The sequence below is a fragment of the Bolinopsis microptera genome, chromosome 4 (assembly GCF_026151205.1).
Source record: "Bolinopsis microptera isolate Bmic1 chromosome 4, MBARI_Bmic_1.0, whole genome shotgun sequence".
Classification (NCBI taxonomy): Eukaryota; Metazoa; Ctenophora; class Tentaculata; order Lobata; family Bolinopsidae; genus Bolinopsis; species Bolinopsis microptera.
In genome coordinates this window covers 12,776,298-12,788,824 of record NC_087075.1, presented here as the reverse complement: position 1 = coordinate 12,788,824, position 12,527 = coordinate 12,776,298, and the positions used below count along the sequence as shown (strand labels likewise).

The 12,527-nt window shown below is 39.9% G+C and overlaps 1 protein-coding gene across 10 annotated transcripts in view; it reads left to right on the top strand.

The window, feature by feature from the left end:
- Positions 1-12,527, top strand: part of LOC134813895 (RB1-inducible coiled-coil protein 1-like) — a 119,445-nt gene that overhangs the window by 67,552 nt on the left and 39,366 nt on the right. For 6 of the 10 annotated variants that reach the window (XM_063821826.1, XM_063821819.1, XM_063821824.1 and 3 more), the window contains exons 8-11: positions 6,807-6,972; positions 7,575-7,676; positions 8,384-8,535; positions 8,716-8,890. The exons of the other annotated variants lie outside the window; for them this stretch is intronic. In XM_063821826.1, the coding sequence (XP_063677896.1) occupies positions 6,807-6,972; positions 7,575-7,676; positions 8,384-8,535; positions 8,716-8,890 (595 nt within the window). The remainder of the gene's footprint in view (positions 1-6,806; positions 6,973-7,574; positions 7,677-8,383; positions 8,536-8,715; positions 8,891-12,527) is intronic. 10 annotated transcript variants of the gene reach the window in all.

Sequence of the window (12,527 nt, the reverse complement as noted above, 5' to 3'; positions counted from 1 at the left end):
TATTTGTGTTTGAGAAGTGTTTGAGCTCTCGGCATGTTTTCACATAACGGACGTGAGCCAGGTCCAAAAGGGGCTGGTTCTCGTATCCAAGGATGTGAGCCGAGCATGCACTGAAGCGGAAAGCTGCTGAACAGCCCAAGGCAGTAGAGCCAAGGCGTCCGGATCTGCACAGCACTCTGAAGCGAAGACCTCAGAAGAATTCCTCCTTCCTTCTACATGCACCTCCACGAGACGGGACGAGCCCTTTGTTATCTTCGGCGGGAAGACAGATCGGAATGTACGAGTCGTTGCCTTCTCTACAGCCCGGAACCTTGCTACGCTGGCATGGTAGCAACTGGATTGCAGACGGCACGTTTTACGTCGCCCCGAATATATTCACCCAGAGCTATACGATTCATGCTGTTATTGACCAGAAATTTTGCTGTGAAATCAGTGGATACCTGAAGATTGAGAGATGGACGCCTCGAGATTGTTCTACAAGGGCTGTTTAAACCAACTTCAATCGGTGTATTTTCGAACGCTGATTCCGAATAACCCCTCATGACATCGATCACGTGATATGACCGTTAGTTGACCCGAACTAAAGTCAACTACCTTCTGAACACGCACTGAAGTCCACCAGGGAAATATATTGAAAAATCTATTTTGTCAAACTCAAAGAAAACTTCTTGTGAATTACCTAAGTTATGTTTGTAAACAGTAAAATAACTAATTCGTCAATCATGGATATGCAGATGATCCAGTTTCTCTCTAAACTTAAAACTTCGTGATATTTCAATCGATTTTACTCGAATTCTTTAAAAAATATTTGCCTAATAACGGTCTGACGCGCGTTGCACGCTCCTTTTTAGTTTGTTTACACGAGAATGAAATCTTCGCATTGTTAGCAAAATATTCGCCTCCTTATAATTTATTTGCGCGAGAGTTAAATCTACGCTTTCTTAGCAAAATATTCGCCTCCTTATGATTTATTCGCGCGAGGATTGAATATGCGCGTTTTTAAGTTCTTACTTCTTAGCAAAATATTTATTTGAACGAAAACTCAAAATTTACCGAGAAATCGACCTTTTTATTAACTCATTTTGATGACTGTTTCTGATCAGAAATTGCACGAAAAATCGATTTAACTAGGTTTCAGAACCTATAAACGATTCCTTATCCGTCAAAATTGATTTTTTATAGTTAATACGAGCAACAAGCAACATATATTTTGATCCTATTATATGGTTCTACTCATGATATGACCTAGGGAGTTAAGCTGAAACCGAAAGATCGAGGCGATCGAACAAGTAGGTACTAACACAATTTTCAGATAGAAATGTTCGTTGCAATATTATTTTTATTGCAGCTTTGCAACTTGAGCGAAGTAAAGAGCAAAGTACGAAAAAACACAGCAGGCAAGCAACTCATTTTGGTGACTATTCCTCATTTAACTGCTGACGTTGCACGAGAAATCGATTTTAGTTGGTTTTAAAGCCCAATAACGCTTTTACGCTTCATTAGAGACCAGAGAGAGAGAGAGAGAGAGAGAGAGTCAGGACCAGAAAGAGTCAGGATCAGCGAGAGTCAGGACCAGAGCGAGGCCCAAAATCATAGAGAGGCAGGACCAGAGAGAGAGAGAGTCAGGACCAGAGAGAGAGAGAGTCAGGACCAGATAGAGAGTCAAGACCAGAGAGAGAGTCAGGACCAAAGCAAGTCTGAAACACAGAGAGATTCAGGACCAGAGAGAGAGAGAGTCAGGACCAGAGAGAATCAGGACCAGAGAGAGTCAGGACCAGAGACAGCCAGGACAAGAGACACTCAGGACCAGAGAGAGAGAGTTAGGACCAAAGAGAGTCAGGACCAGAGAGAGATAGTCAGGACCAGAGAGAGTCGGGACCAGAGAGAGAGAGAGAGAGAGAGTCAAGACCAGAGAGAGAGAGTCAGGACCAGAGCAAGTCTGAAACCCAGGGAGAGTCAGGACCAGAGAGAGAGAGAGAGAGAGAGAGAGAGAGAGAGAGAGAGAGAGAGAGAGAGAGAGAGAGAGAGAGAGAGAGAGAGAGAGAGAGAGAGAGAGAGAGAGAGAGAGAGAGAGAGAGAGAGAGAGAGAGAGAGAGAGAGAGAGAGAGAGAGAGAGAGAGAGAGAGAGAGAGAGAGTCAGGACCAGAGAGAGTCAGGACCAGAGAGAGAGAGAGAGTCAGGACCAGAAAGAGTCAGGACCAGAGAGAGTCAAGAACAGAGACAGTCAGGACAAGAGACAGTCAGGACCAGAGACAGTCAGAACCAGAGAGAGTTAGGACCAAAGACAGTCAGGACCAGAGAGTGTCCGGACCAGAGAGAGAGAGAGGGGCAGGACCAGAGAGAGTCAGGATCAGAGAGAGTCAGGACCAGAGCGTGAGAGCGAGGCCCAAAATCATAGAGAGGTAGGACCAGAGAGAGAGAGAGTCAGGACCAGAGAGAGAGAGTCAGGACCAGATAGAGAGTCAAGACTAGAGAGAGAGTCAGGACCAAAGCAAGTCTGAAACACAGAGAGATTCAGGACCAGAGAGAGAGAGTCAGGACCAGAGAGAATCAGGACCAGAGAGAGTCAGGACCAGAGACAGCCAGGACAAGAGACACTCAGGACCAGAGACAGTCAGGACCAGAGAGAGAGAGTTAGGACTAAAGAGAGTCAGGACCAGAGAGAGATAGTCAGGACCAGAGAGAGTCGGGACCAGAAAGAGAGAGAAAGAGAGTCAAGACCAGAGAGAGAGAGAGAGTCAGGACCAGAGCAAGTCTGAAACCCAGGGAGAGTCAGGACCAGAGAGAGAGAGAGAGAGAGAGAGAGAGAGAGAGAGAGAGAGAGAGAGAGAGAGAGAGAGAGAGAGAGAGAGAGAGAGAGAGAGAGAGAGAGAGAGAGAGAGAGAGAGAGAGAGAGAGAGAGAGAGAGAGAGAGAGAGAGAGAGAGAGAGAGAGAGAGAGAGAGAGAGAGAGAGAGAGAGAGAGAGAGAGAGAGAGAGAGAGAGAGAGAGAGAGAGAGAGAGAGAGAGAGAGAGAGAGAGAGAGAGAGAGAGAGAGAGAGAGAGAGAGAGAGAGAGAGAGAGAGAGAGAGAGAGAGAGAGAGAGAGAGAGAGAGAGAGAGAGAGAGAGAGAGAGAGAGAGAGAGAGAGAGAGAGAGAGAGAGAGAGAGAGAGAGAGAGAGAGAGAGAGAGAGAGAGAGAGAGAGAGAGAGAGAGAGAGAGAGAGAGAGAGAGAGAGAGAGAGAGAGAGAGAGAGAGAGTCAGGACCAGAGAGAGTCAGGACCAGAGAGAGAGAGAGAGAGAGAGAGAGAGAGAGAGAGTCAGGACCAGAAAGAGTCAGGACCAGAGACAGTCAGGACAAGAGACAGTCAGGAAGAGAGAAAGAGAGAAAGAGAGAGAGAGCGAGAGAGAGAGAGAGAGAGAGAGAGAGAGAGAGAGAGAGAGAGAGAGAGAGAGAGAGAGAGAGAGAGAGAGAGAGAGAGAGAGAGAGAGAGAGAGAGAGAGAAAGAAATTCAGGACCAGAGAGAGAGTCAGGATCAGAGAGAGAGTCAGGACCAGAGAGAGAGTCAGGACCAGAAAGAGAGAGAGAGTCAGGACCAGAGAAAGAGTCAGGACCAGAAAGAGAGTCAGGTCCAGAGAGAGAGTAAGGATCAGAGAGAGAGTCAGGATCAAAGAGAGAGTCAGGATCAGAGAGAGAGTCAGGACCAGAGAGAGAGTCAGGACCAGAAAGAGAGGCAGGTCCAGAGAGAGAGTCAGGATCAGAGAGAGAGTAAGGATCATAGAGAGAAAGTCAGGACCAGAGAGCATTAGGACTAGAGCGAGGTTGTTTGTTTGAGTAACATAATAATTTTCAGGAATTTGAAAGCGTAAAAGCGTTATTGGGCTGTAAAACCAACTATAATCGATATCTCGTGCAACGTTAGCAGTTACATGAGGAATAGTCACCAAAATGAGTTGTTTGCCTGCTGTGTTTTTTTGTACTTTGCTCTTTACGCTCAAGTTGCATAGCTGCAATAAACATAATATTGCAACGAACATTTCTATCTGAAAATTGTGTTAGTACCTACTTGTTCGATTGCCTCGATCTTTCGGTTTCAGCTTAACTCCCTAGGTCATATCATGAGTAGAACCATAGGATCAAAATATATGTTGCTTGTTGCTCGTATTAACTATAAAATATCAATTTTGAGGGATAAGGAATTGTTTATATGTTCTGAAACCTAGTTAAATCGATTTTTCGTGCAATTTCTGATCAGAAACAGTCATCAAAATGAGTTAATAAAAAGGTCGATTCCTCGGTAAATTTTGAGTTTTCGTTCAAATAAATATTTTGCTAAGAAGTAAGAACTTAAAAACGCGCATATTCAATCCTCGCGCGAATAAATCATAAGGAGGCGAATATATTGCTAAGAAAGCGTAGATTTAACTCTCGCGCAAATAAATTATAAGGAGGCGAATATTTTGCTAACAATGCGAAGATTTCATTCTCGTGTAAACAAACTAAAAAGGAGCGTGCAACGCGCGTCAGACCGTTATTAGGCAAATATTTTTTAAAGAATTCGAGTAAAATCGATTGAAATATCACGAAGTTTTAAGTTTAGAGAGAAACTGGATCATCTGCATATCCATGATTGACGAATTAGTTATTTTACTGTTTACAAACATAACTTAGGTAATTCACAAGAAGTTTTCTTCGAGTTTGACAAAATAGATTTTTCAATATATTTCCCTGGTGGACTTCAGTGCGTGTTCAGAAGGTAATTGACTTTAGTTCGGGTCAACTTACGGTCATATCACGTGATCGATGTTAGTAGTACCTGTTCGATCATTGAAGGTGAGGATTGCCTCGATCTTTCGGTCTCAGCTTAAGTTCAACTCCGTAGGTCATGATTAGGGCTGTAAAACCAATTTAAATCGATTTCTCGTGCAACGTTGTACAGGTGAGGAACAGTCACAAAAATGAATTGCTTACCTGCTGTGTTTTGTCGTACTCTGCTCTCCGATCAAGTTCGATCAGTTGAGGTGAGGATTGCCTCGATCTTACGGTTTCAGCCCTATGTCAAGAGCTGTAGAACCGAAGGATCAATACAATATACCTACATGTTGGCGTTGCTTGTTGCTCGTATTAACTATAAAACATAAATTTTGAGGAATAAGGATTTGTTTATAGGTTCTGAAACCTTGGGCTGTTTAGCAGCTTTCCGCTTCAGTGCATGCTCGGCTCACATCCTTGGATACGAGAACCAGCCCCTTTTGGACCTGGCTCACGTCCGTTATGTGAACACATGCCGAGAGCTCAAACACTTCTTAAAATCCTTTATAATAGTAATACACAACTACTTACTAAACTGTCATGTGAATAATATGGATCACATCACAAATGATACGTCACTGATTGGGCCATGTGATGTGATACATGTGGGAGGCCGGAATGAGAGGTTCCTAGTTGTCGGTCACCGCTAAGTTCTAACACTAAAGTTCGCTAGGTAGATTCGCTACTGTCCAATTGTTTAAATTTTGTTGTTTCTAGCGGAGTAAAGTCTAAGTCATAGGTACCGCACTCTAGTTCGAAAAATGATGTTTTGTTAAACAAATCGAAGCGGTTACTGTTTATAGGTAGGTAGTCGTACTCGTACACAGTTATAATTAACAAGTTAACATCAACTAAAGTTTAATTGGTAAATATAAACACACTTTAACTTTGAGCGTGTGTTTTAGACCTCATTATAACCGGCATTAGTGCAATAATTCGTACTGTGGTTTGATATTTGAAACGGGATGAAGTTTAGATTTTTAACTGCTAACAGTAACACTATAAAGGTAATCTTTCGCACTACACTGACTACAGTATGTGTCGCACTACAATCCAGGTAGCGTACTCTATTATATTCAGTGCGACACAATATCCTATCTTATTTCCAAGTTCAGGTCAGATCCTATCCTTCTTTTGGATCATAAACTCATCAAGTGATTCGTCAGGCCGGTTCACGTTACTTATTTCGAAGTGATCTTGTGGACGCGATTCGTCGGTCACGTTATGTATTTCGATCCACTGATCATAATTCCTTCGGGTCAGTTCAATCCACGTATACAGTATGTGATCCACTGCAGAGTCGTAAGCAGCATATGATCCTAATTCCTATCACAAATGAAGTTATGTAAAATATAAGGTGGCAAAGATTTTTCTAAGAAAGCGTAGCTAGATTTAACTCTCCCGCAAATAAATTATAAAGCGGCAAATATTATGCTAAGAAAGCGTAGATTTAACTCTCCCGCAAATAAATTATAAGGTGGCGAATATTTTGCTAAGAAAGCGTAGATTTAACTCTCGCGCAAATAAATTATAAGGTGGCGAATATTTTGCTAAGAAAGCGTAGATTTAACTCTCGCGCAAATAAATTATAAGAGGCGAATATTTTGCTAAGAATGCGAAGATTTCATTCTCGCGTAAACAAACTAAAAAGGAGCGTGCAGCGCGCGTCAGACCGTTTGGCAAATATTTTGCTAAGAATGCGCATTTTCCTAACGTAAAATTCGCCTCCTTATGAAATATTTGCATCATCACGCGCAGCCTGGCAAATACATCATAACACGGCGCATATTTTGCTAAGATGGCAAATATTTCGTTAGCGCGGCAATTATTTGCGTAACATGGCAATGTTGCAACCCGGGAGGGGGCTTCACCAGTTACCATTAGTTACCATTATACAATTTATTTCTTTTGGTTCGAGCGTTACTATCAGTTAGCTTCACTGGTACCAAAATTCTGGAATATTCTGATCAAGTTTTTTAAATAAAATAATATCGTTACCCACTGCTCCCTCACAGAGTGAGTTTATCTCCTTGCTGCACTGGATAGAAGCACAAGACTCCCAGAACTCCCTTAACTCGCTAGTGCTCCAGTGTGGTAGAGCCATGGATCAGATCAACTTGTCCTTCCTACCCCGTGTACAGGAGGAGGTGGACAAGGTTAAACAGAGCCTGCAGGCACCAGGTTACCATTAGTTACCATTAGTTACCATTAGTTACCATTAGTTACCATTAGTTACCATTAGTTACCATTAGTTACCAGTAGTTACCATTAGTTACCATTAGTTTCCATTAGTTACCATTAGTTACCATTAGTTACCATTAGTTACCATTAGTTACCATTAGTTACCATTAGTTACCAATAGTTACCATTAGTTACCATTAGTTACCATAAGTTACCATTAGTAACCATTAGTTACCATTAGTTACCATTAGTTACCATTGTTACCATTATAATTTAAGGAAATGTATTAAGGTTAAACAAAGCTTGCAGGCACCAGGTTTGTGCTGCATTTTATCACGAAGTCGTCTTATTTCAATTATTTCAAGTTGTTTTTTATTTCAATTTCATATTGGTTATTTCACCGTTTGGTATTCTTCGTAATGTTTGAATTGGCAGTGGACATCATGTTGATCTACAATTTATGAGACCTCTTCAAGCTATCGAGGTAATCTTAATAAATTTCTGAGAGATCAAAGATAAAAAATCTCTCGATTAATTTGTAATTTAAAGTGTTATCGTTAGTGTTACCATGGTAACTAAAGTACTAAAGTGTTATCATCCAGGAATGAGAGATATCAAAGGACTGGAAGAAAGGTTACAACAACTGAAGAATCTGTTAGGACAGACTGAGAGGATATGCGAGGAGCAAGCAAACAATGCTAACAGTAAGTAATTAACAGTAATTAAGTGTAATTAATTAACGTTAATTAATTAGCAGTTATCAATTCAGCAAACAATACTAACAATAATTAACAGTAATTAAGTGTAATTAATTATCGTTAATTAATTTGCAGTTACCAATTCAGCAAACAATACTAACAGTAAGTAATTAACAATAATTAATTAACGTTAATTAACTAGCAGTTAATAATTTTCAAAACTCATAATTCCACTCAATGCTAACAATATGACCTAAAATGCACTCAAACTTGCACGTCAGAAATGACCAACACATATGGCAGCCCCACTGTACCTACTACACATTGGTTACAATGAACCCATGTGGTTTTAGGGACGATTATTGCATCAGATTTGAGTTTATATGCTCTCTGGATTCTTCGTAATCGGACAAAACAACACCAGTTAGAAGGTTCAAACAAACTAAACAGTACTAAAGTAACGGAGATGTCCTCCCCAGCGATCAGTAACCAGCAGGAGAGTTTCATGGTACAGGGAGTTAGTTACATTAGTTACCATTAGTTACCATTAGTTACCATTAGTTACCATTAGTTACCATTAGTTACCATTGGTTACCATTAGTTACCATTAGTTACCATTAGTTACCATTAGTTACCATTAGTTACCATTAGTTACCATTAGTAACCATTAGTTGCCATTAGTTACCATTAGTTACCATTAGTTACCTCCCCAGCGATCAGTAACCAGCAGGAGAGTTTCATGGTACAGGGAGACATCTCAGTGTTAGCAGATCTTCTAGTAGCACACAGAGAACAGTTGAAGAGGCTGCACAGCAACAACCGCTCCCTCGTCGAGTTTTACAACAAGTTCGCTGCTGCTAAAGCCGTGAGTGACAATCCTTTCAATACTACTATATAATATATAACAAATAATCTGAGAACATGAATATGAAATGTTCTGAGATTCTCATTGGTTCGTTTAGTTGTGTGGTGTCACGTGCAGTGAGGAAGCTTCCGAATTAGTTTGCTAGCGATAGAAATGGTTACCATGACAACCATATTACAGGAACTGTCCCAGAATCTGCTGATAAGACTGAACTGGGTGACACACTGTCAGAAAGCTATCTGGAACTGTGACGGTCGTCTCACCATGATATCAGAGAATTTGGTGAGGGTGAAGAGAAGATTCGCTATACTAGAGCAGATAAACGTGGCTCCTATCCTCTACTGCAAGTGTCTCGGTTAGATTTATTAAATATTATCATAATTAGATCTTATAATTAATTAGATATTATTGTTAGTATTTTTATTAGTATTTATCTGATTTAATAACTGAATTAAGGTAAAAACATAACCACGGGCTGCATCCAATCAAAATCTTGTTCAGAATTCAATAGCCCATGAAATTAACAGCACGTTGCGGCGTGGAAAGTCATATTTTAATGTAATTTCAGATTCATTGTTGATATTGTTCAATAACTCGGATCAATTTTATCCTTAAATAATGACTGTAAGCCTTATAATACAATAAACATATAATATGTAATAGTATGATTTATTTTTTTGGTACATTATGTCTCATGATTATTGCTATGGTTTGTATTTGTAGACTTATACAATAGACTTATACAATAGAACACGTGCTTTAACGTCTTTAAATTAGACAATAATAATAAATAATTACAATTAATATTTTACCCAATTAATATTTTACCCAATAAAAATTTCACCCAATAAAAATTTTACCCAATAAAAATTTCAAAATGTTCTGAAGATGAAATGTATGATTGAAATATCATAAAGTATAAATTAGAACGTTCCCAGTTTCTTGAAGAAGTCTGCTTCACATTGGTTCTAGAAGGTTCTGGAAGGTTTGCGCTGTGTGTCTACCGTTCTTACTTAGTTACTTCCCTGGGGGAGAGAGTGTAGACTGGTTGGACTATTTATAGGGGCTTACACCAAAACTGACATCCCAAATGACCTCATTTAGAATACAAAGATTAGTACATTTTAGCTTATGATTAATATTATATTTTTACCTATAGTTTACCTAGATTCAGTAACCACCTACTCACCTAGGGTTGAGCTGGGGGGGGGGGGGGGGGGAGACACATCCGTCAATGTCCGCTTATCTCTAAAAAGGATAGGACCTAAGGACAGGACATAGGCGGACATATACGGACGTAGGCGGACATTGGCGGACATATGCGGACTTAAGCAAACATAAGCGGACATAAGCGGACGGTAAAATTTGCTAAATTTTGTTTAAATTAGAAACAAATCAGGAATTTTCAGGAAAAATACTCGAGGGGAATGAACGATAAAAACTTTCTCAGCTCATGTTGATCAGGGTAGCATAAAACTTCGAAGTGTGGTTTTCAGGAAAAATTTTATCAAACCGAATTATTCTCGATACGTACCCCTGAAGGCAAGCCCCCGCTTTTGAGCTTGGTTTACAAAAGGGAGACCCCGAGACCTGCTTCCCGAGATTGAATCGCGAAGGGAAGCCTCGATAGGTCATGAATATAAGCTCCTTCCAATTTTTCAAAATGTGTGCGAATAATTCTCAAAATTTGTGTCTGCCAATTGCAATGTCCGCGACTCAGCTTCCGTCCCAAAATACATATCCGTTATCTCATAGAACCCAAAAAGGACAGGACATAGGTGGACATTGGCAGACATGTCACCCTCCCTCCTCCAATAAGTTTTTAAAAAGCTAGATTTAGTAGATTACCAACATTTTGTGGGCTGCACATTGGTAAATTGGGTTTTAATTGTCTCCAAAAGAGGAAATTCCTAAACTTTTATCTTTTTAAAACATTGTATACCGTTTCATTTTAAGGCAAGCCTCCAGGAGATTTCCCCACTAGGACTTCTGTAAAGGAGGGAACCTCTCCGTAGGGTGTAATATGAGGTGGAGGGTTCATAGGTGATTCCACCACAGTCTGCGATAGGATTAGTGTAGAGATTCATAGAATTCAAATTCTCTAAGTTCAATTTACACTTAAAGCTGTAGTAATACACCAGATTTATGAAAGGCATATTATTCAATCTTCTATGACATATGAAAATTTACCGGAATTCCTGATGCACGCATATTTCGCCCGTTCTAGACTGTCATAGTTGTGTTGTCCTGCGGAGTACCCACGGAGATATTGACCCCGATGACTTTTCCAGGTTCCTGAAATTTAAAAGTCATATTTTAGCATTGCACTTCGTTAGCAGGCCAAAGATCTTTCAGCGTGATAGGTCCCAAAATCTTCAACAACCTTCCTCTGTCTGTTGTAAGCTGTCCTACTCTTAACAGCTTCAAATCGGCCCTCAAGACTTATCTGTTCAGTTTATCAACTCAGGATTTGGAAAAACTTTACTCATGAACTCGAGACTCTAGGTTACTGAGTTATATTATTATATCGTGTATTGCCGGGAAGGCTGTTAATTTAGGATAGAGTTTTTGTGGCACTTATAATCTCAGTTTGTTCTTTTGTAGTTATTCTCACACAGCTGAGTAAACGTTTTTCAACTTAAAAGCAGTGTTTATAATTCAATTTATTATTATTATTATAAAGTAGGAAAGTACCCAAAGCAATTTATTACCTATAAATAAAAAAGCAGCTCCTTATTGGTAATTATTATATATTTAAATAGTAATACAATTGTGTTATGATAGGCAAGATTTTGACTAAAAGTAGTGAGAATACGTTCATTGTTTAGTCCAATCCTACCTTCCTGTGGACCAACTCTAAGCCTCCAGGAGATATCCCCACTAGGACTTCTGTAAAGGAGGGAACCTTTCCGTAGGGTGTAACGTGTGGTGTAGGGTTCATAGGTGATTCCACCACAGTCTGCGATAGGATTAGTGTAGAGATTCATAGAATTCAAATTCTCTTAGGTCAATTTACACTTAAAGCCGTAGCAGGGACAAAAGAAAATCGCAATTATTTTGCCCAAAAATCGCGATACCGCGATTTTTGACAGACTATATACATAAAATACTATAAAATTTGTCGCAAAGAATGGGAAAAATCGCGATCCCGTGCATGCCGCGATTTCCTTTTGTCCCTGAGCTGTAGTAGTACACCAGATTTATGAAAGACATATTATTCAATTTCCTATGACATATGAAGATTTACCGGAATTCCTGATGCACGCATATTTCGCCCGTTCTAGACTGTCATAGTTGTGTTGTCCTTCGGAGTATTCACGGAGATATTGACACGGAACAATTTGCCAGTTTCCTGAAATTTAAAAGCCATATTTTAGCATTGCACTGAATATAAAGTAGGAAAGTACCCAAAGCAGTTTATTACCTATAAATAAAAAAGCAGTCCCTTATTGGTAATTATTATATATTTAAATAGTAATACAATTGTGTTATGATAGGGAAGATTTTGACTAAAAGTAGTGGGAATACGTTCATTGTTTAGTCCAATCCTACCTTCCTGTGGAGCAACTCCAAGCTTCCAGGAGATTTCCCCACTAGGACTTCTGTAAAGAAGGGAACCTTTCCGTAGGGTGTAATATGAGGTGTAGGGTTCATAGGTGATTCCACCACAGTCTGCGATAGGATTAGTGGAGAGATTCATAGAATTCAAATTCTCTTAGATCAATTTACACTTAAAGCTGTACCAGATTAATGAAAGGCATATTATTCAATTTCCTATGACATATGAAAATTTACCGGAATTCCTGATGCACGCATATTTCGCCCGTTCTAGACTGTCATAGTTGTGTTGTCCTGCGGAGTACCCAGAGAGATATTGACCCCGATGACTGTTCCAGGTTCCTGCGTACTAAAATAAGAAAGTAGAGCAATTCTTTTAAATTAATAGCAGTCCCTTATTGGTAATTTTTAATGTATATATTATATATATAATA